General features: G+C 43.2%; 4 protein-coding genes across 4 annotated transcripts; all 4 read right to left on the bottom strand.

Moving 5' to 3' along the window:
* Nucleotides 1–1,289: 1,289 nt before the first annotated feature.
* LOC128331828 (olfactory receptor 12D1-like) lies at nucleotides 1,290–2,120 on the bottom strand. The gene has a single exon (XM_053265741.1). It carries the CDS (start codon nucleotides 2,118–2,120, stop codon nucleotides 1,290–1,292), a length of 831 nt encoding a protein of 276 aa, XP_053121716.1.
* Nucleotides 2,121–8,257: 6,137 nt separating this feature from the next.
* Nucleotides 8,258–9,199, bottom strand: LOC128331797 (olfactory receptor 12D1-like). The gene has a single exon (XM_053265688.1). The coding sequence runs from the start codon at nucleotides 9,197–9,199 to the stop codon at nucleotides 8,258–8,260; it is 942 nt and encodes a 313-aa protein (XP_053121663.1).
* A 6,568-nt stretch (nucleotides 9,200–15,767) lies between these two features.
* On the bottom strand, nucleotides 15,768–16,709 carry LOC128331209 (olfactory receptor 12D1-like). The gene has a single exon (XM_053264561.1). It carries the CDS (start codon nucleotides 16,707–16,709, stop codon nucleotides 15,768–15,770), a length of 942 nt encoding a protein of 313 aa, XP_053120536.1.
* A 7,888-nt stretch (nucleotides 16,710–24,597) lies between these two features.
* Nucleotides 24,598–25,539, bottom strand: LOC128331208 (olfactory receptor 12D1-like). The gene has a single exon (XM_053264560.1). It carries the CDS (start codon nucleotides 25,537–25,539, stop codon nucleotides 24,598–24,600), a length of 942 nt encoding a protein of 313 aa, XP_053120535.1.
* Nucleotides 25,540–27,263: the final 1,724 nt, after the last annotated feature.

Raw genomic sequence — 27,263 nt, 5'->3', positions numbered from 1 at the left:
TGGCACCCTGAACTAGAACCCCTGTTCGGATCATGTTTGAGCTGGTTTGGGGTTCTTGTTCTTTTAAAAAATTAATAACTCACTGCTGAGTCCGAGTTGGTGGTGGCCGGGCACTCAAATGGCCAGTGCGTATGCACAGTGATCTTCACATTGGCCACCATGTGGACACAGGGCCGCGAAGGTCAGTAAATGTGCTGAATCAGCCCGAAAAGGACTGGGGGAGGCTGGCAGGGGGAGGGGAACCTTCTGAGACCACCCACCCCCCGCTCCATGGCCACGGCAGAAGCCCCCAGAGGCCAGCATTACAATCCAGACCCGGCAGTGAATTGTTGTTGTTGTTGTTGTTGTTGTTTTAAAATAAACAAAAACAAAATTAGAACCCTTGAGCCGGCCTGGTGTGTTCAGCTCAACTTCAAGCTGAACCACACCAGGTCTTGTTTGGCTTGAGGGCAATTCTTTGAACAGGTCCAGTTCGATGGTGGACCAGTTTGAAATTGAACTGGTTTGCACATCTCTATTGAGGCTTGTGCAGTTAAGATATATTCTCAGAAATGTATTCGAGCATCTCCACTAATATCATCCACCAAATTCCATAAGTGAGCTGTTTTCATATTTCATGATTCCTAGCAAGACGGAAACCAGTCATGAAGAGAGAAAGAAATGGATGCACTTAGTACACTCAGGTACATTTGTAATGGGAGTTAAACCTAGTTGCTGACCCTGGTTATTTTAATGCGTTTTGTCAGGGTCAGGTTTTGCCCCACTAAATCTAGTTTGCCACCACATCTGGTGGCTATGCAAGGATGGGCCTTTGCGGTTGCTCCCCTGAGACTCTGAGATGTCCACTACCTGGTGAAATAAGAGCCTCCTCATCTCTGACCATTTTTAAAAAATCCCTAAAGGCTCTTTTTTCCACCCAAGCTTTTTAAATAGTCTGTTGTTTTTAAATTGTTTTAAGTTATTCACTTTAATTTGTTTTATGTTGTAAACCACCCAAAGACAGAAGTTTGGGGCAGTCTACACAGTTGAGAAACAAACTAACAAACTTAATATGGATCACTTAGACATTAATCCAGCTCAATAAAAATAAGTCCTGCCCATGCTTGATTCTGTTCTTGATCATGAAATAAGTGTGTACAGAACTGATATTTATATATGTCTGTCTGTCTACTATTTCTTCATGCCCTTTCAGAGATGAGTTTCCTGTTTAGGATTTTTCTCAAAGATGACTGTACCTCTCGATTCCTCAGAGTGTAGATTAAAGGGTTTAAAACTGGGGTGACTATGCTTTACAACAGAGAGATGATCATGTCTCTATCCGATGATTCACGGGCAGAGGCAAGCATGTAGTTGGAAAGGACTGGAATATAGAAGACAGCCACAATAGTCAGATGGGAAGCACAGGTGGAGAAGGATTTCCAACGGCTCTTCCATGTCTGGACTTTGAAGAAAAGAAAGGAGATGATGTAGAGGTAGGAGAGAAGAATCAGGAAGAATGGACTCAGGGCAATGGAACCAGTGACAACACTGAGAAGAGTGAGGTTGAGGGCAGTGCTACTGCAGGCAAGTTTTAGGAGGGGCTTGATGTCACAAAAGAAGTGCTCGACAAGGTTGGGGCCACAGAACCACAGCCGAGAGGTCACCACTGTGTGCATAAGGGCGTGAAAAAAGCCTGCAGACCAGGTGGCCACAGCTAACAAGATACAAGCCCATTTACTCATAATGACTGTGTATCGCAGAGGGTTGCAAATAGCTACATAGCGATCATATGCCATGACACCCAGGAGCACAGCTTCACTGCTGCCCAAAAAGTGGAAGAAGTGTAGCTGAGTGAGGCAGGCAGTAAAGGAGATAGACTGTTGCTCTGTTAAGAACCCACTTAGCATTTTTGGTACCGTAACTGTAGAGTAGCATATGTCTAGACAAGAGAGATTGCCTAGAAAAAAATACATGGGGGTATGGAGCCGTGGATCAGTCAGGACTACAACCAAAATGGCTCCATTCCCCAACAAGCACGATGTGTAGAGAAGCAGGAAAAGTACAAAGAGAATATGTTGCTGTCTGTGATCATTTACCAGACCCAGGAGGATGAACTCATGCACATCTGTCTGGTTCTCCATGGCTGTGGAAACAGAAAACAAAAATAAAAGTTTTGGCCAGTGATTCCATATTACAATGAAAAGTTCTGAAAAATAAAGGATTGTGGTGATGAATTTGAATCCAATTCTAAATCAAATCAAATCAACTCTTTATTATGGTCAACAACCTTCTTCATGTAGTGAATAATACCAGCAACAATAATAGTAACCACAGAATAAGAAATTTACTTCAATTGTTATTACGGCACAATTTGCAAATTTTAAAGACTGCTGCACAAAATTCAGTAATATTATTTGAGATATCAGACTGCTGATCAGAAAGGAGGAACATAACATTAAAATCACCAGTTCTGCCTGGATACTTGTTTAAGGAAAGTGATATTAGTTTGTATTGCAAATTCCGATAGGAGCAGTATAAGAGAACATGAACCACTTTTTCAACCTCCAACATATGGAATGTTCTGATCCCTACCATCCAGAATAGCAGAGGGAAGAACATCAGAACATGCCTTTATGAAGGCTCTCCTCAATTTTGGTATTAGATTATGAGCTCTTTCTCACAAGCAGAGAAAGGGTTCAGATGGGGTGAGAGGAGGAAGTATTGAAAACCATACCTCTCCCACAGACAAGTAGGTCCTTGCCTCTGGGCAGGGGGATTGCGCACCCAGATGAGCACTGGCTGCTGCTGGCAGCTCAGAGGATCAGGGTGGTGGGATGCGTCAGCCCGCATTGCCCCGCCCTGGCCCTGGAGCTCCAATAATGCACCGTGCAAGTGTGCAATGCATAATTGGGATCCCCCCTCCCCAAGTCTGTTTGCCATGGATGCTTGCAGCTGTGGGTGACAGTCAATCGGTGAAAGAAGTGTTCACTCCCTTAACCTAGTTTTAAGGGGAGGCTTCAGAGGAAGGTTTGCTGCCATGGTGCCACCAGGATCAGCCCGATTCCGGCAGTTCACATACAAGTCCAAAACTAGGCTGGGCTCCCTTAGCCCAGTTTTGCACGTGCATATGAAGAGCCTCTATATTTAGATGGTTAAAGAGCTAACTATAGCCAGTTTAAGTACATATATCACATACCATAGTGCATAAAGTCTTTTCGGGACCAGCATATATATAGCAGTCCTCCATGAGAATAGCAGATTGGTAGAATGAAAACAATAGTAGCATCACATTGAAAGAAACCTTTGAAACCAGCATAAAAGACTTCATTCATTCATATTATGATCTGGTTATATCTCAGAAGTTGAAAGTAAAATTGGTATATGGTGGAACGGTAAGCATCAGTACAAGCAATGGAAGAGGGGAGTGGATACCCACATACTGCAATGTTTCCTAGGACTTCTCACATTTACATCACTTTGTCCACTATGTGGATTTGGTATATGTTCTTAGTTCAGAATCCCACTGTTGACAATTCAGCCAGTGTATAGGGAAAAAAGCATATCATATATTAAACTGCCTTATACTGAATCAGATATTCATTGGTCTATCTAAGCAAGTACAGTAACTAGCAGTCGCTTTCCAGGATTTTAGATGGGGTCTTTCCCAGCCCTACCAAGACTTGAACCAGTAACCATTTGTGCTGAAAGTCAAAGAGTATTTTGTGCTGATTTCAGAGAATATTTGATGCTGCAGTTCATACCTATATTCTTCTTTCAGCCAAGTTGCTATACAGAAATGTAAAATACATTCCACTGTGCTACAGCAAGGCAGTTGAAAAGTCCAGGCAGTTTTCTACTGTTCATGAAAAAGCAGAATTGTAGCTTCTCTGTATATTTTGAGAACATACAGTTATCACATCAACCTGCTATAAAACATTCATCATCTCATAAGGAAGCAAACTCATCTGAGGATATTTGTGCCATGGGATAACGATGTAGCTCAGGGATTTGAAAATGTATGCCTTTGACCAGATTAATGGGCTGATGGCAATTATTAAACTACTCGAAATGAAAACCATGTGCTCCTCAAATATGCATAAAGTTTCTGGCCAACATCTTGACTAATGAAGTACTAGTGCTTCATGAGATGCAGCCTTCAAAACTGACTAATTCAGAAGCAGCATACATGGATGGTGGTGGTGGTTACATTTTTATGACACCCCACTTCCACCAGAAGTGTTCTGTGTGACCCCAAATATATATTTCTGAGGGTCACATGATTGATTGTTTGATTGATTGAATTTATATACCACCTAGTATAAAAATCTCTAGGCGGTATACAGAATTAAAACATAAAATAAAACACATTTAAAATTCATTAAAAAGATAAAGATCATAGATAAAAACTCATTAAAAACACATTGAAATTTATAAATCTAATCTCAATTGAAGGCCTAGGAAAACAGGTATGTCTTCAGGGTCCTACTAAAAGCAAACAGAGAAGGTGATGCTCTTATTTTAGCAGGGAGCGCATTCCAAAGCCGTGGGGCAGCCACAGAAAAGGCCCAGTCCCAAGTTGCCAAACGGGATTGTGGCACCCATAATCGGACCTCTCCAGATGATCTTAATAGGTGACAGGGTTCACGACAGAGAAGGGACTCTCTTAAATACCCTGGACCTAAGCCATTAAGGGCCTTATAGGTAATAACTAGCACTTTGTATTTCATTCAGAAACCTACCAGCAGCCAGTGCAGTTCTTTTAGAATTGGTGTTATATGGTCCCTTCAGGTAAACCTAGAGACCAGTCTGGCTGCCGTATTCTGTACCAATTTTAGTTTCCGAACTACGTACAAAGGCAGCCCCATGTAGAATGCATTACAGTAGTCAAACCTAGAGGTTACCAGCTTATGTACCACTGTTTTAAGGCCTTGTTGTAATATTTCAGGTGACACAGAGCATTTCCAGGGGAGGGGGAGGTTGCTGAAATTTTCCCCATCCCTACCCCCGAAGTGCTGGTGCTACATTAATCAGGAACTCATATATAGAGCCCCTGGTGGCGCAGTGGTAAAACTGCCGCCCTGTAACCAGAAGGTTACAAGTTCGATCCTGACCAGGGGCTCAAGGTTGACTCAGCCTTCCATCCTTCTGAGGTCTGTAAAATGAGTACCCAGAATGTTGGGGGCAATATGCTAAATCATTGTAAACCGCTTAGAGAGCTCCAGCTATAGAGCGGTATATAAATGTAAATGCTATTGCTATTGCTATCTATAACACTGGCACATCTTCCAAAGCATGCATGCTTTGTTAGTCCAAGGCCATATTCATGGACCCATGGTTCTGTTTCCTACTTCAGACCCCACTCTGCATTTGGACAAAATGGACAGCGGGCTCTCTGCATTCAGAGAGACTACAGAGAGGAGGGGGAACTGGCCATGTGGGCTTCCTTCTTGCATGAAAGACAGCCCAGATAGCCAATCAGAGCTCAAGAAAGGGAGGAGCTTCCTTCCACATCTCTGGTTTCAGCCAACTCGCCCTGCAATTCTGCATTCGGGCATACTGCAGGTGATTGGAAATCTCACTATGAGTGGGTGAAACTCACTTTAACCTAAGGTTTCAAATTGGAGTTTGGCAAGCAAAATCTTGGGTCACTCTTCATATGGGACTAGAGTTGCAGGCATTTGGACATTCAGGTTTGGCAACTTTGGGTCCCTTCAGCACTGGATTCCCTTTACTTGTGAATGGGGCCTATATGTTGGCTACCATCTTTTTATTGCCATTTCTCCTGTGCCTTTAACAGCCTGAGATCTGGAAATTTAGCAGCTAAATCTTTTCTAGACATGAAGGAAAATGGTAGGAAAACTTCGCATATTGAAATAAGTTCTGTGTATGGCACAGGAACAAAGCTAGAAAAAAAGATGGCAATGCTAACTATTGCTCATATCAAGAAACACAAGCCTTAACACACAAGAGACAATGTAATTCAGCATTTAAAAACTTAATGTAAAGAAGACTAAACTAATGACAATGGGTACAGCAACCAGCCTCAGAATTGATAATGAAGACATTGAAGTGATGGATAGCTTCTGCCTTTTAGGATCGACCATCCGCACCAGAGGATCCAACACTCAAGGAATATGCCGCAGACTAGCACTTGGTAGGGTTGCAATGAAGGCCTTGGAAAGGATATTTAGATGCTGTGATGTGTCTATACCTACAAAGATTAGAACTGTTTGGACAATGGTTTTTCCCGTGACACTCTATGGATGTGAAAGCTGGACTTTGAAGAAGCAGGATAGAAAAAAAATATTGATGCTTTTGAACTTTGGTTCTGGAGAAGACTTTTGTGGATACCATGGACAGCCAGGAACGCAAACACATAAATCATAGAACAAATCAATCCAGAATTTTCACTCGAGGCACAATGACCAGGCTTAAACTATCATACTTTGGACACATTATGCGAAAACTCAGCTCCCTTGAGAAGTCCATAATGCTGGGAAAAGTTGAAGGAAAGAGAAGAAGAGGATGACCAGCAGCAAGGTGGATGGACTCAATTACGACAGCAATGAATGTACCACTGAGAGACCTTAAAGGCCAAGTTGAAGACAGATCATCCTGGAGAGAATCTATCTATGTGGTCGCTAAGAGTCGACAATGACTTGATGGCAGTTAATCAATCAATCAATCAATCAATTTACTAAAACATCAGTTCATTTAAAAAAATGATGGAATGTGTCAGGATGCAGACAGAGGGAAAAACTCAGGTGCAACGCCTCACTTAAATTTTTGTGGCGGAGAGGAAAGACACAATTATTTAAAAAAATATTTATTTATTTAAAATTTCTTATATACCATCTCCTCCAAAGACTTTAGGTGGTGAAAAACAATACCAATAAAAATTAATTATATTATAATTATTATTATTATTTGTTGTTGTTAAAAGGGCAAATGCCTGGCAAAACAGGTGGGTCTTAAGAAGGGCCTTAAAAGCAGCTGGGGGGGGGCGCTGAACGAATCTGGGGGCGGGGGAGTGTTCCAAAGAAGAAGAGCTGCTCACTCTAGATTCTCTGGTTCTCCACACAAGCCCAAAATTTAGTCCGGGGTGATTTGTCAACACCCCAGAGCAATCCCATTAACCTCACCTCTGACAGTTAACTCTCCCAGCTCCTCCTGCTGCCCAGGTTCTGAAACCCACAGAATTCCTTCTACCTATCAAATGCAGCCATGCCCCCTAAACACCACAACCAGGTTCCAATCACTTGGCAACAATGGTCATGCTCACCTTCCTATTAAATGTTTAAGCAAAGAAACATGCAAAAATATAAACAATTTGTTACCAAACTTTTTAAAAAACCTGGGAATTCACAAAGTAGTCTCTGTACTGAATGAGTATGTTCAGTACAGAATGTACTGATTTCTGTACATTCAAAATAATGTACTGTTTTAAATGTACAAAATTCATTTGTACTATTTGTACAAATGTATAACAAGAAAATACATAAAAGAAAGTTTAAAAAGTATTATCTTTATATTTAAAAAGTAAAGAAGTGTGTTCTAGCCTAATGGAGGTGGATTGGAGGGGTTCCTCCTTCTTCCTATCCCTGGTTACTCTCTATGCCGAGGGAAAAAGTCAGATTTTGACCCCTGAAAATATAACTCAGATTGGAGCACAATTTCCTTCTCCTCTATAGAACTTAACTGCAAGTCATATTCAAACATTATGCTGTACAGGTGTTTCTATCCATGCAATATACTTGCATGGATGACTGTAAACATGTTCATTTTAAAAATGAACCTTAGTACAGACCCACTACCACCTGAATGCAGAGTACAAATAGGAAGTGTGCTGCTGTACATACATTCAACATAATATGTGTGTTGAATAACTACTTGTGCATACAGATCTGTAGGTACATTGTACAATGATTGTAAGTGTGCCAAATATAACTTATGAGGTCATTCACACTATCAAAAACTGTGTTCAATCGGGGTTTGGGAGCTGTGGTGGGACGAAGCAAGGTGGGACGAAACACTACCCAGGTTTTCCTCTTACCTTGTTTCCACACAACCAAAAATTGGGAACACACACAGCTCGCAAATCTGGGTGGAAAACAGTTTTTGATTGTGTGAATGACCCCTATGAATAGGGCTAGGGTCACCAGAAGCCTGTGCATTCAAGATTCTGACCAATAATTTCAGGAAACTGTGAGCGAAATTCAAAAATGGCATGAAAACATATATATCTATTTCACCTATCAGTCTACCTAGAACCATGAATTCATATTCTTCCAGAAGGGAGGTTTTTTCTTAGGAATTTTCTCAGAGCTGATTTCACCTCTTGATTCCTCAGTGTGTAGATCAGAGGATTTAGAACAGGAGTGACTATACTGTACAACAGAGTGATGATCATCTCTCTATCAGAGGCATTTCCAGCAGAGGCAAGCATGTAGTTGGAAAGGACAGGAATATACAAGAGAGCTACAACAGTCAGGTGGGAAGCACAGGTGGAGAAGGCTTTCCAACGGCTCTGCCATGTCTGGACTTTGAAGAAGAGGAAGGCGATGATGTACAGGTAGGAGAGGAGAGTCAGGAGGAAGGAACCCAGAGAAATGCAGCTAGTGACAATATTAAGGAGGGTGACATTGAGGGCAGTGCTACTGCAGGACAATTTTAGGAGGGGTTTGATGTCACAAAAGAAATGCTGGACAAGGTTGGGACCACAGAACCATAGCCGAGAGGTCACTACTGTATGCATAAGGGCATGAAAGAAGCCTGCAGACCAGGTGGTCACTGCCAGCAAGATACAAACCAGTTTATTCATAATGACAGTGTAACATAGGGGACTGCAAATAGCTACGTAGCGGTCATATGCCATGACACCCAGAAGCATACCCTCACTGCTGCCCAAAAAGTGGAAGAAGTGCAGCTGAGTCAGGCAGGCAATAAAGGAGATAGACCGGTGCTGCATTAGGAAGCCAGTCAGCATTTTTGGCACCGTAACTGTAGAGCAACATATGTCTAGACAAGAGAGATTGCATAGGAAAAAATACATGGGGGTATGAAGCCGTGGATCAGTCAGGACTACAACCAAAATGGCTCCATTCCCCAACAAGCACGATGTGTAGAGAAGCAGGAAAAGTACAAAGAGAATATGTTGCTCTCTCCGATCATTTGTCAGACCCAGTAAGATGAACTCATGCACATCTGTCTGGTTCTCCATGGCTGTGGAAACAGAAAACAAAAAAGAAAGTTTGAACAGTGGTTCCACAAGGCAATGGAAATATTTCAAAGTAAAATTTTGAAAGAAATTCTGCTTTAGTGATTGATGGGGGATTTGGGAGTAAGTTTACTTCCCAAAAATGTGCATAAGAGTAGGTGTTTTTGTTTATTTATTGGAATATATGATACCCAAACCAAATGCAGTCCTTCTGTCTCGGATGTCTTCATTCTGAAATGCACAGTGTGGCAACAAGGAGTTGTTTGACAGCTCAACAATGAGTGCACAGTGAAGGCAACTGTGAGCTGGGTAGCTTCCTCCTACCTTGTTTCCACACAATCACTCCTCCCTCCTCCTACCTAGTTGTTTGCACCCACTCAACCAAAAATTGGGAGCACACACAACTCCCAAACCTGATAGGATGCAGTTTTTGCTTGTGTGAAACAAAGTGACTACTGACTAATAATACGTTTGTGTAAAATATGATAGATAGATAGATAGATAGATAGATAGATAGATAGTGAGCAATGTTACACTAGCACAAAACAGAGCATGTAGTTGCACGAAAAAACCACACGGACGTGCACAGTTGTGAAATTGGACACTTGCACAGACATCGAATTTAGAACATACGAAGAGCCCTGCTGGATCAGGCCCAAGGCCCATCTGGTCCAGCATCCTGTTTCTTACAGTGGCCCACTAGATGCCGCTGGAAGCCACAAGCAGGAGTTGAGGGCACACCCTCTCTCCAACTGTTACTCCCCTGCAACTGGTACTCAGAGGCATCCTGGTACTCAGAGGCAACCGGTGTTACTCCCCTGCAAGTACAACAATTGAGGCATGCCATAGTTATGCACTGTTGCACAAGCCCAAGCATACATGTGGTAGCACTGCACAGTTCTGGAATGCAAGCTCCAGACATCGCACAATCAGCTTGTGCAACATCATTCCACAAGCACTTCATTAGCCAAGATGTCGGCCACCAAGTAGGAGGACAATTCTTAATGTGAAACAGATTGAGGCTGTTCTCATGCAGAGCCTATCCCAGGCTAGGACAGCCAGCCTGGGCTAGGCTGTGTGTGTGAAGCACTGGGATCAAGCCCGATCCCTGTGCTGCCCCATGCCAAGCCTGAGTTTTAACCCTATGTTTAGCTGCGGTTAAGCAAATCTATGATTCACTTAACCTTGGCTGGTGATCACTGCCGTTAAAATAGTTTTTCTGCCAGCCCACCACCATTTCTGCCCTGAAGCACCCTGGAGGTTTTACAGACAGAGCTTCACCCCCCAACCACTCCTGATTGGAGTGTGCCAGTCCACATATCTGCTCGATTTAACCTGACCTCCCTGCGGGCTATCAGGGACCAGGACAGACAGGGCTTTGTTTTCCCCTGAAGGGAGGCTGCAAATTCTGGCTTAGCCTGAGGTCTGTCCAGCTTAAAATAATCCTCTATTTCTAGCAGCTTTTGATCAAAACCTCTATGTTTCTGCTAAACTCTGACACTTGTCTTTGATGTGCATAGAGGAGCAGCCGAGGGCTATGTGAATGCTCCACCTAATCTCCCGGATTAAACTGTCTCAAATCTGCTGCAAAGTAGATTCGCTCCTCGCATACCCCACAACATAAAGTCCTGTCTGTAAAACCTCCTGGGATGTCGAAGGGGGAAATTACTCCTGCGCCCAGCTCCTGCGGTTGTCGCGCGGCTGCTCATATGGGTGCATGGCATGGCAGAGGGGAGGGTGGCCACTTCTCATCTACTGAGGAAAGTAGGTGAATCCCTGCCTTCACTGCAACACACCCAGCAGCTTCTGTAAGGTTGTATGAGAGACCTCATTTTGTAGAAGGTATAGACTCACACACACCACCTGGGAAATCTTTATTCAGGGTTTCCTCATACCTGCATCCCCCTTTCCACTGGGTGGACTGTGCTGTATTTTCTTTTCTCATAATTCATCCCTTTCTGAAAGTTGTTCAAGTTGGAGATACCAGCTGAGCATAGAAGCCATGTGACTGACAAAGGTTCACTGAAGAGCAAAAACAAAAGTTCGTGAGTGTACAAACATGATTTAAATATCTATCTGCCGTCACACTTCATACTGGATCATCTGTTTTCTTCTTCCAGTTGAGAGACTAAATAGATATGCAAAAAAATAAAAATAAAAATAAATCTATCTACCGAGCCACAGCAAGGAAAACTTAGCAATTTCATACTGCTCCTGTAAAAGTAGAAGAGGGCTGTGACATCTTTGCATTGCAAGTAAGCACTCATTTAAAACACCACTGATACAAAAACAACAACAATATGTCTTTATTAGTATACAGACCATAATATACACCACTTATAACACATTCAGGGCTCATTAAAGGGAGCAAATCTTTTGAGGGGACTGAGCCCAGGGATATACATTTTTGAAAACAGAAAACAACTGATGATATCCCTGGGGTGATATGGTCATTATCTAATGCTTAACATTAAAAAAGAAACAAAAATGCTCCTTCAACATACTTAGGCTTACTACATGCTTATGTGCCTTTATTAAAAGCCTGATACAATTAAATTTCCTGGAATGAGGAGGAAAACCTTGCCTGATAAATTTCTCTTTGTCAGCCCTAAAAGTAAGAAGACCCAGGTTCAAATCCCTTCTTAATCATAAAACACACCGAGGCAGGAGAGGAGAGCTGGTCTTGTGGTAGCAAGCATGACTTGTCCCCATAGCTAAGCAGGTTCTGCCCTGGTTGCATCTGAATGGGAGACTTGATGTGTGAGCACTGCAAGATATTCCCCTCAAGGGATGAAGCCGCTCTGGGAAGTGCAGAAGGTTTCAAGTTCCCTCCCTGGCTTCTCCAAGATAGGGCTGAGAGAGATTCCTGCCTGCAACCTTGGAGAAGTCACTGCCAGTCTGTGAAGACAATACTGAGCTAGATAGACCAATGGTCTGACTCAGTATATGGCAGTTTCCTATGTTTCCTATGTTCCTATGACATCCACACAATCAAAAACTGTGTTATACCCGAATATGGGAGCTGACTGTGATCCCAATTTTTGGTTGTGTGGAAGCAAGATAGGACAAAAACCTGACAATGACGCATAATAAGACAGTTACAGGATTTGTGTTTACTTCATGGCAGCTCCCTTCCAAGTATATTGTAGACCAGTGACAACATTAAGGAGGGTGACATTGAGGGCAGTAGTACTGTAGGCCAGTTTTAGAAGGAGATTGATGTCACAAAAGAAGTGCTGGACAAGGTTGGGACCACAGAACCACAGCTGAGAGGTGACCACAGTGTGCATAAAGGCATGGAAGAAGCCTGCAGACCAGGTGGCCAGAGCTAGCAAGATACAAGCCCGTTTACTCATAATGATAATGTAATGCAGAGGGTTGCAAGTAACTACATAGTCATCATATGCCATGACACCCAGGAGCACAGCCTCTCCGCTGCCCAGGAAATGGATTATTTATTTATTTATTTGATTTATATACCACCTTCCAAAGGCTTTAGGGCTGATCGTGTGGCACACTCGCAACAGGAAAACCTGTCCCCTGCCTGCCCTCCAGCCTGTCTGGTAGGTCATGTGAATGGCCCCAATGTAATGTAACTTTTAAAAATAACTGTCATTATTACAACTTCAATGCATTTTAAGAGAATCCTGCAATGGGTCAGGGGTGCAGACAGAAGGAAAGCTTGAAGAGCACCTCCTCACTTAAATATTTTTGGGGTAGAAGAAGGGCACTTTTGAAAGGTTAACAACATGATTTGGGGACTGTTCACATTTATAATTAGGTTAGGCTCAGTAAAATGATGATGGGGGGGGGGCGTTCCTCAAATTAGTAGGGAGGATTATTTATCCAAGAAGTGATCATTTTAAATTAATATAGAAACTGAAAGCTATCTATTTCGAAGATCACTTCAGCTTTTGATAGGACTGGACTTTGCCCCTTTGGCAGATACAAGTGGCTGTTTTTGACCCTGGAAACGGTTCTGAAAGTGAAGATAACAGATTATTTATTTATTTATTTATTTATTTATTTAACTTGTATACTGCCCAAACTTTCATCTCTGGGTGGTTAACAATGACATAAAAACAATTAAAACAGATATAAAAAGGTTAAAACAGTTGTCACACTTTTTCTTCCTAACTTCCTTTCCACTAACTCCTTCCTTTAAACTCCAGAGAACCTAGTCAGGCATTATGCTGTACATGTGTCCAGGTGTGTTTATCCATGTTATAGTCTTGTGTGGATGACTGTGCACATGTTCGTTTTAAAAATCAACCTCAGTACAGCTTCCCCCCACTCCAAATGCCAGGTACAAATAGGAAGTGTGCCGCTGTACTTACACTCAACAGAATATGTGTGCTGAATAACAATTTGTTCATACAGATCTGTAGGTACATTTTACTATGTTTTTAAGTGTGCCAAAAATAACTTATGAATAGGGCAAGGGTCACTCAGTATCAATTCTGTGCTTCCTGGATTCTGTCCCCTGATTTCAGAAAACTGTGAGTGAATCCTAGGAAAGGTTATGAATATCTTTATGGCCGATTCAGATTTTTTCATTATGGTCATCAACCAGCTAAATTATCATCATACAATAATCATTGTGTATAACAAAATGGGAAAGAGGGGGAATTACGTCTAGTAGATATCTCTTTATGAATTTTACAGGCTAAAAAACAAAATTTAGCCACATTTAAGGAAATTCTTGGAGGAAATTTAAGGAAATTCCTCCAAGGGAACATTCCTCCAAATGAACATTTAAGGAAATTCTTGGAGGAAGAGCGGGATATAAATGTCATCATCATCATCATCATCATCATCATCATCATCATCAATAGGGGCCACAGAAATCACCACCAGCCAATTACAAAAAGCAGCTTTACTGGGAACAGCCTATAATTTGCATGATATCTATAATAACCAACAGTATTGATGATAAAATTCAGCTATCCCAGGTCCTTGGGAAGGACTCGATGTCTGGATAAAACAAACCAGTCAATAACACCTGTCTGACTGTGTAAACAAGAAATAATAATAATAATAATAATAATAATAATAATAATAATAATAATAATAATAATACTCTACCTCGCAGCTCAGGTGGAAGAGGAATGCTGCAAGTCCATCAAACAGTAGAGGAGGAGAAAAGAGGCCTTGAAGAATATATAAGGGACAGTGAAGAAGATGCACTTCAAATGGTCAAGAGTTCAAAACTATTCAACACCAATGAAACAAAACAGGCCTACAAGAAAGAACAAGTCAAGAACCGAGCAGAAAAATGGAGAAATAAGCCCCTTCATGGTCAATATTTGCACAATATAAGTGGAAAACCAGACATCACCAAGACATGGCAATGGCTTAAGAATGGCAACTTGAAGAAAGAAACAGAGGGTTTAATACTGGCTGCACAAGAACAGGCACTAAGAACAAATGCAATAAGAGCAAAAGTTGAAAAATCAACAACAAACAGCAAGTGCCGCCTTTGTAAAGAAGCAGATGAAACAGTGGTCCACCTAATCAGCTGTTGTAAAAAGATCACACAGGCTGACTACAAACAAAGGCATGACAAAGTAGCAGGGATGATACACTGGAACATCTGCAAAAAATACAAGCTACCTGTAGCCAAGAATTGGTGGGACCATAAAATTGAAAAAGTTGAAGAAAATGAAGATGTAAAAATATTATGGGACTTCCGACTACAAACAGACAAACATCTGCCACACAATACACCAGATATCACTGTAGTCGAGAGGAAAGAAAAACAAGTCAAAATAATCGACATAGCAATACCAGGGGATAGCAGAATAGAAGAAAAAGAAATAGAAAAAATCACCAAATACAAAGATCTACAAATTGAAATTGAAAGGCTGTAGCAGAAGAAGACTAAAATAATCCCAGTGGTAACTGGCGCCCTGGGTGCAGTTCCAAAAGACCTTGAAGAGCACCTCAACACCATAGGGGCCACAGAAATCACCATCAGCCAATTACAAAAAGCAGCTTTACTGGGAACAATAAAATTCTGGCATCCCAGGTCCTTGGGAAGGACTCGATGTCTGGATAAAACAAACCAGTCAATAACACCTGTCTGGCTGTGTAAACAAGAAATAATAATAGAATCATTCTAATCAGATAACCAAGACAAAACATATGAGGATTGCTGGGATAATTTATTAAAATGGTGAAAACATATTATTGCAATTATACAGATAAAACAAACAATAAAGGAAAGCAAGTGCATTTGTTTCAATAGTTCTTTTACCAAAAGGGCATAACCAAGCTGCATAAGGTATTTTCTTATATTTCCCATATAATACCAGTGTAGAAAGTATGATAAATCGGGCAAGAGTGAAAGCTCTTTTGGATTTTGCCATCATTAGATGAGTTCGTTAAACAGAAGTTAGCCATGAGTTGGAAGAATTGGTTAGACAGAACTACGTCTCTTGGAAGGCTAGCTAAATCTAATTGGCTTTCCACATGCAGTACTGATTGTTAAATGTTCTTTTTTGCCTGATCAGGACCCATCTAATGACATTTTATGTCTATTTCACATATCAGTCTACCTAGAATCATGAATTCATGTTCTTCCAGGAAGGAATTTTTTTGTTAGGAATTTTCTCAGAGCTGATTTCACCTCTTGATTCCTCAGTGTGTAGATCAGAGGATTTAGAACAGGAGTGACTATACTGTACAACAGAGTGATGATCATCTCTCTATCAGAGGCATTTCCAGCAGAGGCAAGCATGTAGTTGGAAAGGACAGGAATATACAAGAGAGCTACAACGGTCAGGTGGGAAGCACAGGTGGAGAAGGCTTTCCAACGGCTCTGCCATGTCTGGACTTTGAAGAAGAGGAAGGCGATGATGTACAGGTAGGAGAGGAGAGTCAGGAGAAAGGAACTCAGAGCGATGCAGCTAGCAAAAATATTGAGGAGGGTGACATTGAGGGCAGTGCTACTGCAGGACAATTTTAGGAGGGGTTTGATGTCACAAATGAAGTGCTGGACAAGGTTGGGACCACAGAACCATAGCCGAGAGGTCACTACTGTATGCATAAGGGCATGAAAAAAGCCTGTAGTCCAGGGGGCCACAGCTAGCATGATACAAACCCATTTACCCATGATGACAGTGTAACGCAGGGGATTGCAAATAGCTACGTAGCGGTCATATGCCATGACACCCAGAAGCAGAGCCTCACTGCTGCCCAAAAAGTGGAAGAAGTGCAGCTGAGTCAGGCAGGCAATAAAAGAGATAGACTGGTGCTCCATTAGGAAGCCAGTCAGCATTTTTGGCACCGTAACTGTAGAGAAGCATAAGTCTAGACAAGAGAGATTGCACAGAAAAAAATACATGGGGGTGTGAAGCCGTGGATCAGCCAGGACTGCAACCAAAATGGCTCCATTCCCCAACAAGCAGGATGTGTAGAGAAGCAGGAAAAGTATGAAGAGAATATGTTGCTGTCTGCGATCATTTGTCAGACCCAGGAGGAAGAACTCATGCACATCTGTCTGGTTCTTCATGGCTGTGGGTGCAGAAAACAAAAATGAAGTTTTGTTGAGTAGTTCCACAATGCAATGGAAACATTTGAAAGAAAACACATTGATTGATGGGTGATTTGGGAATAAGTTGACTTCTAACCAATGTGCACTAGATTAGGTATGTGTGTTTATTTTTAGAATGAATGGTATCTAAACTGTATTTGATCATTCAGTCTGGGATCCATTCATTCTGACATGAAGAGACTAAGAAATAATTGGTTCCATTTTCAGAACCTTCACTAAGCCACAAATATTTTTTATTGTTTTATTGTATTATACACAGACACACACACGCACACTTGCACACACACATACACAAACACACACATTAATCTGTTTCTATAGATTTCTCCATGACGACATTGGTGGCAGCAGGAACTCTGAAGCGCAGCCAACACCCATAAATGTTCCAGGATGCAGAGTCTTTTGTTTCCCATAACAGCTGCCATTTCCCCCCTCACAATATCCTGGGACAACACTGTGGCTGGTTCAGTTATTGGTTAAAAACTGTACTTTGGACTTAAGTACAACTGTGCACTGTAGCTTCTGTCACCATTGACACAGGTGGTTGCAAAATCTGCAGGTCAAAGAGAATTTTCTTGTTTAAAATCACCCCTGCAGCAATGGGGAAATGACCCTCCAGAATAAATGGTTCCCCCAATTCCATTTTAAGTTAGCCTCGAAAAACAAGCAGAGCTCCAATAAATAATAATTTTAAAAAGAATGTGCAAACCTCCACATAGTGCAAACCTCCACATAGAACTGCCAGTTCTATGGTCTGCTTTTTCTGCAGACAGAGAATGAAGGTGGGTATCACTAAGAAAGCCATTCTGGGTGGAGGGCTGTGTTGTAACCGGCTTTGAGAGCTGTGTGTACTTTCAATTTTCAGTTGTTTGGGTGCAAACAACTAGGTAGAAGGAGGGATAAGAAGTGATTAGCAGGGGTGGATTAACCTTTTTGCCTCCCATAGGCAAAAAGGCTTTTGCCACCCTTGGGGAAAAAACAAGCTCCAGGGAGGGAGGAGCAAGGGGAAAGTTCCCCCTTTAACTTCATTTTTTTAAAAAGCTGTGGTGGCAGTAGCTTCAGAGAGATGAGGTGAGGGTGAAGTCCCCCCTTTTACTTTGATTTTTTTTTTTTAAAATGTGGTGGCAGCAGTAACTCCGGGAAGGGGTGGCGCCCATGTGAGGGGAAAGTCCCCCTTTTTGCCCCCTAAAGATCATTGGTGGCGGGATGGCTGGCCGCAGTTGAAGGGAGGGTCGGTTGGCGAGGACAGGAGAGTCACAGTGTGCCCCCTTTTAACTCTCTATGCTCACTGTGCAGGCAGCAGCAGCGAGCTCCTTCCTCCTCCCCTTTTACTAGGTGACTGAACGGTCGCTGGGCTCTGCTACCTGCAGCCCATTTCCAGCTTTCCCTTTGTGCTGTCTCTTTGCCTCAGACAGTGGAGGACAGACTAGTAAGTCAGAAGGCTAGAGAGTCAAGACATTGGTCATCCCTTATCCACTACTCTGATGCTATCCCTTTGAAATGTAGATTGCTACTCTTAGGGATCAACTTCCTTCCTCTCTCTCTTCCCTTCCTGCCCTGCTACCTTGCAACATGGCAAGCCTCTCTCCCTGCACCATGTGTGCAGAGAAGATGCAGAATCCATCTGCATCCAGCTAGATAGATAGATTAGAGATCCTAACTCCTCACTGTCCTATCTAGAATGGAGTTGCTTAATAAATGCCTTTTATATTGATTTGAAACTATGAATTGGCTCCAAGTTACTTTACTCTCAGCACACACGCATGCCTAACTAAATTTCCGCTCTGTTGTGCCTCTGTGCACTCTGCTATAATGAGAAAGGGATTCTCTCACCACAGAGAATTTCCAACACTTTTAACCCTCTATGCTCACTGTGCAGGCAGCAGCAGCGAGCTCCTTCCTCCTCCCCTTTTACTAGGTGACTGAACGGTCGCTGGGCTCTGCTACCTGCAGCCCATTTCCAGCTTTCCTTCCTCCCACTCCCAGCTCCTGCAGTTGACACACCGATCCTTGTGTGGGTGTGTGCGGCATGACAGATGGGAGGAGAGAATGGCCGCTGCTCTCCTGCCATCCCTGTAGTGCACCCAGAAGCAGCCTTGAGATTGTGTGAAAGACTGAATTGTGTAGAAAACACACACAAACACACACACACAGCCTGCAAAATCATTATTCAGGGTTCCTCATACCTTCATCCCTCTTTCCACTTGGTGGACTGTGCGGTCTGTTCTTTTCTCATAATTCATCCCTTTCTGAAAGTTGGTCCGGTTGGAGAGACCAGCTCAGCATAGAATCCATGTCACCGCCAAAGACTAGGTTAGCTGAAGAGCACAAACAGAAGTTTAAAGGCGTATGGAAATGATTGGAATATCTATTTGCAGCTCATAGTCGATTGTGTATAAGCACCTCATACTCGATAGTCTGTTTTCTTCTTTCAGCTGAAATATTAAACAGATCTGCAAAACAAAACAAAAATCTATCTGCTGAGCCACAGCCAGGAAGCCACAGCAGTTTCACACTGCTGATATAAAAGTAGAAGAGGGCTGTGTCATCTTTGTATTGCATGTAAGACGCCTCTTCTAAGACATTCAGGGTCCCATTACAGGGAACGAATCTTCTGAGTTGACTGAGCCCAGGGATATACATTTCTGAAAACATAAAACGAACTGATTAGATCCCTGGGGTGATATGGTCATTATTTAACTGCTTAACATTTAAAAAGAAACACAAAGAGGCTATTCTTACCGTCATGCAAAATCGGGCTAAGGGAGCCTAGCCCGATTTTGCATGCGCTTGAGAGCCACTGGGCTCACAGCCGAGCCCGGTCTCACGAAAGTGGGTCACCCGCTTAAACAACCCTCCCCTAAGCCCAGGTTAGTAGAGCGAGTGCTCCGCTAACCCGGGCTTTCCAATCGTGAGTTGCTGCGGTGCGGCTCTGTGGCGCGGGAACTCATGAGTAGACCCCTGACTGGGAGGCTGAAAAGCAGGTCTCTCCAGCATGCCCTGCACATTCACGCAGGGCATGCTGGAGCTTCCGGGGGCCGCATGGCCCTCGATCCTCCCAGCCCCTGCTGGCTCCATAACGGAGCCAGAAGTCATGTGGGCAGCCGCTTCAGCCGCCCGGAGAAGTCTGACTGCTCATCTGTGGGGAGAGTGGGCTTAGCCCGCAATCCCGGCAAACCCCATCCAGGCTCTTCTCACTAATCGTGAGAAAAGCTTCAAATGCTCCTCCAGCATACTTAGACTTGCTAGCTGCTTATGTCCCTTTATTATCAATCTGGAATGAGGATGAAAAGGTGCCAGAAAAACTTTGCTCTTTGTCAGCACTATAAGTAGAAAGATCCAGGTTCAAATCCCCTCTTCGTCATAAATCTCACTGAAGTCATTCTCACAATCAAAAGCTGTGCTCTACTTGGATTTGGGAGCTCTGTGTGCTCCCAATTTTTGGTTGTGTGGAAGAAGAAAACCTGGGTAGAAGTTATTGTGTGGAAGCAACGTAGAAGGAAAAGCACACACAGCTGCCAAACCCAGGTAGAACACAGTTTTTGATTGTGTGAATGACCTCACTGAGTGAAGCTTGGGCCAGTCATTCTCTGGGGTTATCCACATGACCTACTGGGTGGGTGGGTGGGTGGGTGGGTAGTTGGGGGAAGGCTATGCAATCCTCACCTTTCCCTCAGACAATGGAGGAAAGGTCCTTGAGAGCACGGAGTGCACTTCGACATGAGCAGAACTGCACCAAGCACAGGAACTGCATCCCATCCTGTGGCTATCTATGTGTGTACCACACACAACCTGAGGAGGCACACGATCAGGGAATTCTATATCCCTTTACCCTGACTAGGAGCAGGGCTAAAAATCCAGGCTAGGCAATGCTGCCCTGCCAGGATCAGTCCCAATCCTGTTGGTTCCCATGCACAGCCTAACACAGCCTGAGCTTCCCTAGACTGGGTTAAGCTGCATGTGAGAACATTCTCTCTATTGGCCTACCCTACCCTAACACTAACCTGTCTTACAGTGTTGTTGTGAAGATTAAAAGGGGGTATATGTGCTGCATTGAGTTCCTTGTGGGATCTTTCCTTGTGGGAAAGATCAAATTAAAAATATGATAAATAAATAAATGAGAAGCAAGCATTTATGTTCAGTTACCCCCTAGAAGCTTTTTACGGTGGGATTTAAGCCACCTGAGTGCAAGATTATAATCTAAAGCTAAGCCTAAAATTTCAATCCTTAACAAGTTGTTCTAGTAAGTGTTAGGGTTAGGGTTTAGGTTTATATGTCCACCTGTCAGTATCTGGCCACCTGGAAGGGAAGTTCACGGTCTCCAACAGAGTTGCAGAAACAAGATACGGCTCGGACACAGTTCTTCTTGGCTGCAAGCTGTCGACACGGAAGTTGACAAATGTTGCTTACCAGCAGTGAATAGAAACCTGGTGACGCAATTTATAGCACAAGCCAAGAGCTCCCAGCTGGCAGGAATTCAAGGCTTATCAGCCCTCTGCAGGAGGCATTTACTCCTCCTAATAGTCTTTAGCTGTGTTCTCCGTCTTGTAATTCTCCTCTGTTGTGGAGTCAGTGGAGGTTGCTTGCATAGCTCCTTTTCTGATTGGTCCGTCATTGTTTCTGCTGTCTCAGGTTGTTGTTCCTGCTCTAAATCATCTGCCTCAGCCATTTCTTGGAAACTGACATCCGGGCTCTGCCCCTCAAACACCCCGGCATTGGCTGGAATGTTGACAGCTTCCCCTTCCTCCTCGCTGTCTGAGATCAAGGGCGTGACACCACCATCTTGAATCAGGGTGGATTATATCATCACAAACATCATCATAGAGGTGTCCCTATGTGTCCTTACAGCTGTAACAAATTTGGTGCAAATTGGTTATTTGGTTCGCAAGCTAGCTCACCTGCAGCTCAAGTGTTTACACAACCACCATCTTGAATTGGGGCAGATGACATCGTCACAAACTACTCCATTGAGGTGTCCCTCTGTGTTACTCACTACAGCTGTAGCAAATTTGGTTCAAATCAGTTAGTCCACAAATTAGCCCACTTGCACCTCAGAAGTCTATGTGTCTTGAATCGGGATGGATGGCATCATCACAAACTATCCCATTGAGTCTTCCCTATATGTCCCTTCAGCTGTAGCAAATTTGGTTCAAATCAGTTCAGTGATTCACAAGTTAGCCCACTTGCACCTCAAAAGTGTATGCATCTGCCATCGTGAAATAGAGTGGATGACGTCATAACAAACTATGCCATTGAGGTGTCTCTATGTGTCCTTACAATTGTACCCGATTTGGTTCCTATTGGTCCAGGCATTGTGAAGTTGATAGAGAGGTGTCAGCAAACCGCCATGATGCCCCTCTCAAGTCCAGGGTGGTGATTTGGTTTATATGAATTCTATGTCAATATGTTACTACTTTCTTTCCCTGTTACCATTATGATTTCTTATTACTCTGCTCTCAGTAATTAACTCTTTGGAAACGTAGCCTTGCAGAAAAGACATCTATGTCCAGTGCATTAAAAGAAACAAGGCTTAAATTGTAGAAACAAATAAGAACACGTTTATTATTTACAAGAGATAGAAATAAGGATCTCTGCAAAGCAGGGCACATCAACTTCACTACAATGTTGCCAAATGAGTCAGTTGTTAGACTCTCTCAGGCATTTTCCAGACTATGAGATTTGCACCAGTTAAAGGGATTCAAAGTGTGACAGAATATTTATTATATTTATTATTATTTACTTACTACATTTTATACCACCTTTCTGCCTTGACAAAGGCACCCAAAGCAGTTTACAATCTTAAAAGAAACAAATAACAGATTAATAAAATGTCTCAGGCTGCTTGTCTTTCCAGGAGCTGTGGACAAGAGCTCCCTGGCCTGGGTGCCTCCTTTCAAGCCTTCCTCTCAGGGCACACTGGCCTTTCCGTACTCCCGGGAAGGAGGGGGAGGGGCTGCCCCAACAGTCCTCAGAGACCATCTCTGGCTTGTTATGCCGATGGGGCCGATGTTGTGCTCTCCCCTGGCCTAGGCACCTCCTTTCTTGCCTTCCCAGGGAAGAAAGGAGGTGGGCGGAGGGGCTCCCCCAACAGTGGAACATTTTCAAACTGAGAGTAAAGGATCCTTCAATGCTTCATTGTAGGATGGTGGCCATTTATATTTCTATCCACTGTAACGTGTTTTCCAGACAGGAGTTGTCCATATTCTCCTTGAAAAACATTTATATGCCCCTCCTCCAGCTGCATTTGAGCCAATGGAGTTGTCTGGGGGGGGGGGGTGACGTGACAACCTTTCTTTTTTTAAAAAAAAAAATTCTTGGCTGCCTTGTGCAAATTCACCAGCAGGGGGGTGGAAGAAGAAGCCAGTGGCTGGCCAGCCAGAAATCAGTGGGCAGGCAGGAAGAACAAGAAGTTGGTGGCTGGCTAGCTGGCCAGAAAGTGGTAGAGGCGGGCAGGAGAAGAAGCTGGTGGCCAGCCGGCCAGAAAGTGGTGGGGGCAGGTGGGGGGGAGGGAGAAAGAAAAAGGTGGTGGGCGGGCTGGCGGGGGAAGCAGGCAGTGGGTGGGGGAAGCACTGGGGGGAGGGAATGGCAGCAGAGGCTGACAGGCAGGGGGGAAAGCGGAGGCAGAAGAAGACAATGACAGTGGCAGGGGATGGCTGTGGTGGCAAACTAGAGGCGCAGATGCTCTGCACCCAGTTCATCTAGTAAGATCTATTTCATTAAACCATTAATATTCCTGATTCTACTCCACTGCCTTGTCCTTGCGTGATATAACTCTTTCCTTTGGATTCTACTTTCATGAGATCTCCCTTCCAGATATGATGTAGACGCAGACTGACATCTTGACTAACAAAGCATTTGTGTAACAAGCAAAGTTGTACTAGTGCCGGAAGATCACATAATTGTTCTAAAACCAACGGATTTACACAATTGTGCTATTTGCACAGAAGTCCCCTTTAGAACAGCAGTTTTGTGCTACCACAATGCCCTTCCTCAAGCACTTTGTTATTAAGATTGGCAGTCATCGTCCAAAAGAAACAATAAAGCTGTAACTGGCTTCTTTAGTTGACTGTAATAAAACCAGGCAGTGGTCAAGTGTATCTGTCTGGTGAAATTATCTGTGCCCTACTAAGACGTTGTTGTTGTTGTTGTTGTTGTTGTTGTTATCTCTCATGATGATGGACCACTCAGAGTAGTCCATCAAAAATTAAAAGCACCAGTTAGTCACAGCCTTTTAATTTCAATGGGACTACTTTGAGAAATTCTGCTCATTATATAGGCTATTATTATTATTAGCTGACACACAGATCAAGGATGTTCCAGTTCAGCAGGAGGGCAGCCTAACAAAACTTCCCAACTAATTGCACTAATACAGCAGAGTGGTAATTTTTGATGCTCTCCCCTTCCCCAGGAAGCACTCTGTGCCACCTGAAAAATATGTCCCCGAGGGCTGCTAGGAAATTCTGATAGATTGCTATCTTGCTGCACCAGTAGATTTTTGTACTGCAAGCAATTGCTGTCATCATAATTTTAATTTTTATTATAGGCCATAAGAACATAAGATCATCCCTGCTGGATCAGGCCCAAGGCCCATCTAGTCCAGCATCCTGTTTCACACAGTGGCCCACCAGATGCCGCTGGAAGCCTACAGGCAGGAGTTGAGGGCATGCCATCTGTCCTGCTGTTTCTCCCTTGCAACTGGTATTCTGAGGCATCCTGCCTTTGAGGCTGGAGGTGGCCTATAGCCCTCCAATTATTGGCCATTGATAGACCTCTCCTCCATGAAGTTATAAGGTCCATATACTACCATAGACTGCCTCTATTCTCTGAGAACAATGACCTTTTTCATTCATTTGTTTGAAGGCATGAGCTTTTGTTTGACTAGTTTCTTAATGGCAGTTTTCACCTCTTGGTTCCTTAGAGTGTAAATCAGGGGATTTAGAACTGGAGTGACAATGGTGTACATTAGTGTGACCATCATTTCTTGTTTGAGGGATTCTCCTGAAGAGGGAGGAACATATGTCAAGATTGCTCCTGTGTAAAATAGAGTCACAACTGTGAGGTGTGAAGCACAAGTGGAGAAGGCTTTAGTTCTATTTTCCTTGGATTTTGCTTTCAAGAAGAGAAAGAAGATGATGTAGAAGTATGAGAGAAATGTAAGGATGAAAGGAATAACAACAATTAGGCCTGTAACAATGTTGAGAAGGCTGAGGTTGAGGGTGGTGCTACAGCAGGCCAAACTCAACAGGGGTTTGATGTCACAGAAGAAGTGCTGGACTAAGTTGGGACCACAGAAACGCAACTGGGAAGTCATAATGGTGTGCATTAGTGCATGGAGAAACCCAGTGGTCCAGGTAGCTGTTGTCAGAAGAATACAAGCATTCCTGTTCATGATGACAGTGTAGCGCAGTGGGTTACAGATGGCCACATAACGGTCATATGACATAACACCTAGCAATAAAGCTTCACTGCTTCCCAGGAAGTGGAAAAAGTGGAGCTGGGACAGACATCCAATAAAAGAGATTTTCTGATGCCCCAACAGGAAGCCAGACAGCATCTTGGGCACAGTAACTGTAGAGTAGCAGATATCCAGGCAGGAGAGATTGCCAAGAAAGAAGTACATGGGAGTTTGGAGCCGTGGTTCAACCAGTGCTATCAACAAAATGGTGGTATTTCCTAGCATGCTGGCCAAGTACAGCAGCAAGAAGAGAAAGAAGAGGAAGTTGTGTAGCCCAAGGATATTCGTCAGACCCATGAGGATGAATTCACTTGCATTTGTCTCATTTTCCATCACTGAAAATACAAGAAGAAATATCAAAAGGAAAAATTGGTACTGGGAGATGCTGTAAATAACATTGTGTAAATATGTTGACAAAGAACAACTTTTAAGAAGCGAGAGTGGATAGAGAATTTGTTTGTTTGTTTAACATATTTGTATACCTCCCAAAATGCAAGCTGAATGTGTTGGATGCGTTTAACAACTTTACAATGCCTGTACTCATTTGGAACAAATTTAGTACAGTTGTAATGCCACATAGGGATATTTCAATTGTATGTTTTATATTTTATTTATTTATTTATCATATTTTTATACCACCTGATATGTAAATCTCTAGGGGGTGTACAAATCCCAACATTAAAATCACAGGTTAAAATACATAAAACACGATAAAAACAAAATAAAACAAATTATTAAAATTAATAAAATTCTAATTAAAAGCTTGTGAAAACAGGAAGGTTTTGAGAATCTTCCTGAAAACAAACAGAGAAGGAGATGCTCTTAGTTCATCAGGGAGCATATTCCAAAGCCCTGGGGCAGCCACAGAGAAAGCCTGGTCCTGAGTCACCACCAGGCAAGCTGGTGGCAATTGCAACTGCTGCCGGACCTCTCCAGAAGATTGTTAAAGGCTGGTGGGTGCATGACAGAGGAGGAGCTCTCTTAAATAGCCTGGTCCCAATCCATTATATTGACACTGTTATCTCATTACCCTTCTCCGCCTATGCGCAGTTCACCCTGTTCTTACAGACCAGGCTCTAGAGACTACTGTTTTACTGTACCCTGCATATTGCATTTGTTGTTTAACAACAAAAAGTCCATGAATTTGAAGATGGTAATTGTCAATAAAAATTATAGTGAAAGGAAAGTAAGTAGATTAGTCCTTACCAGAACTTCTCCCCCCACCCCATAGGGTTCTGCAGCACAATCTTATCCATGCTTATTTGGAAGTAAATCCCAGTGCCTGACATCATGACTAATCCTAAAGCTCTGGGAAGAGCATCTGCATGCTTGCATGTCAGAGATTCCAAGTTTCCTCTCCGGCATCTCCAGATAGGGCTGAGAGAGATTCCTTCCTGCGACCCTGGAGAAGTCGCTGCCAGTCTGTGTAGACAATACTGAGCTAGATGGACCAATGGTCTGACTCAGTAGAAGGCAGCTTCCTATGGTCCTGTTTCCAAACTTGCAGAACCCTTCCAGAGCACTGCAGAGTCTGAAGGCTCTTGCTCAACTGTGCTCATACAGGAGGACAGGGGGAGTGCATGCAGGCTGCCATCATCCCACCTCCATAGCCCCTCCAAGTGTGAGTACTTCATTACAATGTACTGTGTCCAATCAGGCTTCCTTCCTACTAAGGTGCTTAGGATTGCAGCCTTCGTTGTTATACTAAAATACAGCATGCCTCTGGTATTGCAAAGGAATCTAAGGAAGCAGAAGTCAAGGTAGAGCAAGCATGGGGTTATCTTCTGTTGCAGAGCTGGGTCAAGAACTCTATTGGAGGAAATGGACTTTCCCCCAGTGGAATATCCGTACCCTAAATCAGCCAAAGAGTGTAGCAATATATGGGTTTAGCCCTTACATTTTCTTCAGTTGAAGCAACACATCTGGGCTACCCTCTCTTCTTTCAACTGTCTCCCCTATCTACATAAGAGCATACATATCCTGCTGGATCAGGCAAAGGCTTATCTATCCCAGCATCCTGCTTCCCTGCATGGCCCACCAGATGCCTCTGGGAAGCC

The sequence above is a fragment of the Hemicordylus capensis genome, chromosome 6 (genome assembly GCF_027244095.1).
Source record: "Hemicordylus capensis ecotype Gifberg chromosome 6, rHemCap1.1.pri, whole genome shotgun sequence".
NCBI classification, from domain to species: Eukaryota; Metazoa; Chordata; class Lepidosauria; order Squamata; family Cordylidae; genus Hemicordylus; species Hemicordylus capensis.
The sequence above is the reverse complement of the archived record's forward strand: the minus strand, read 5'-3'. Positions and strand labels throughout refer to the sequence as shown.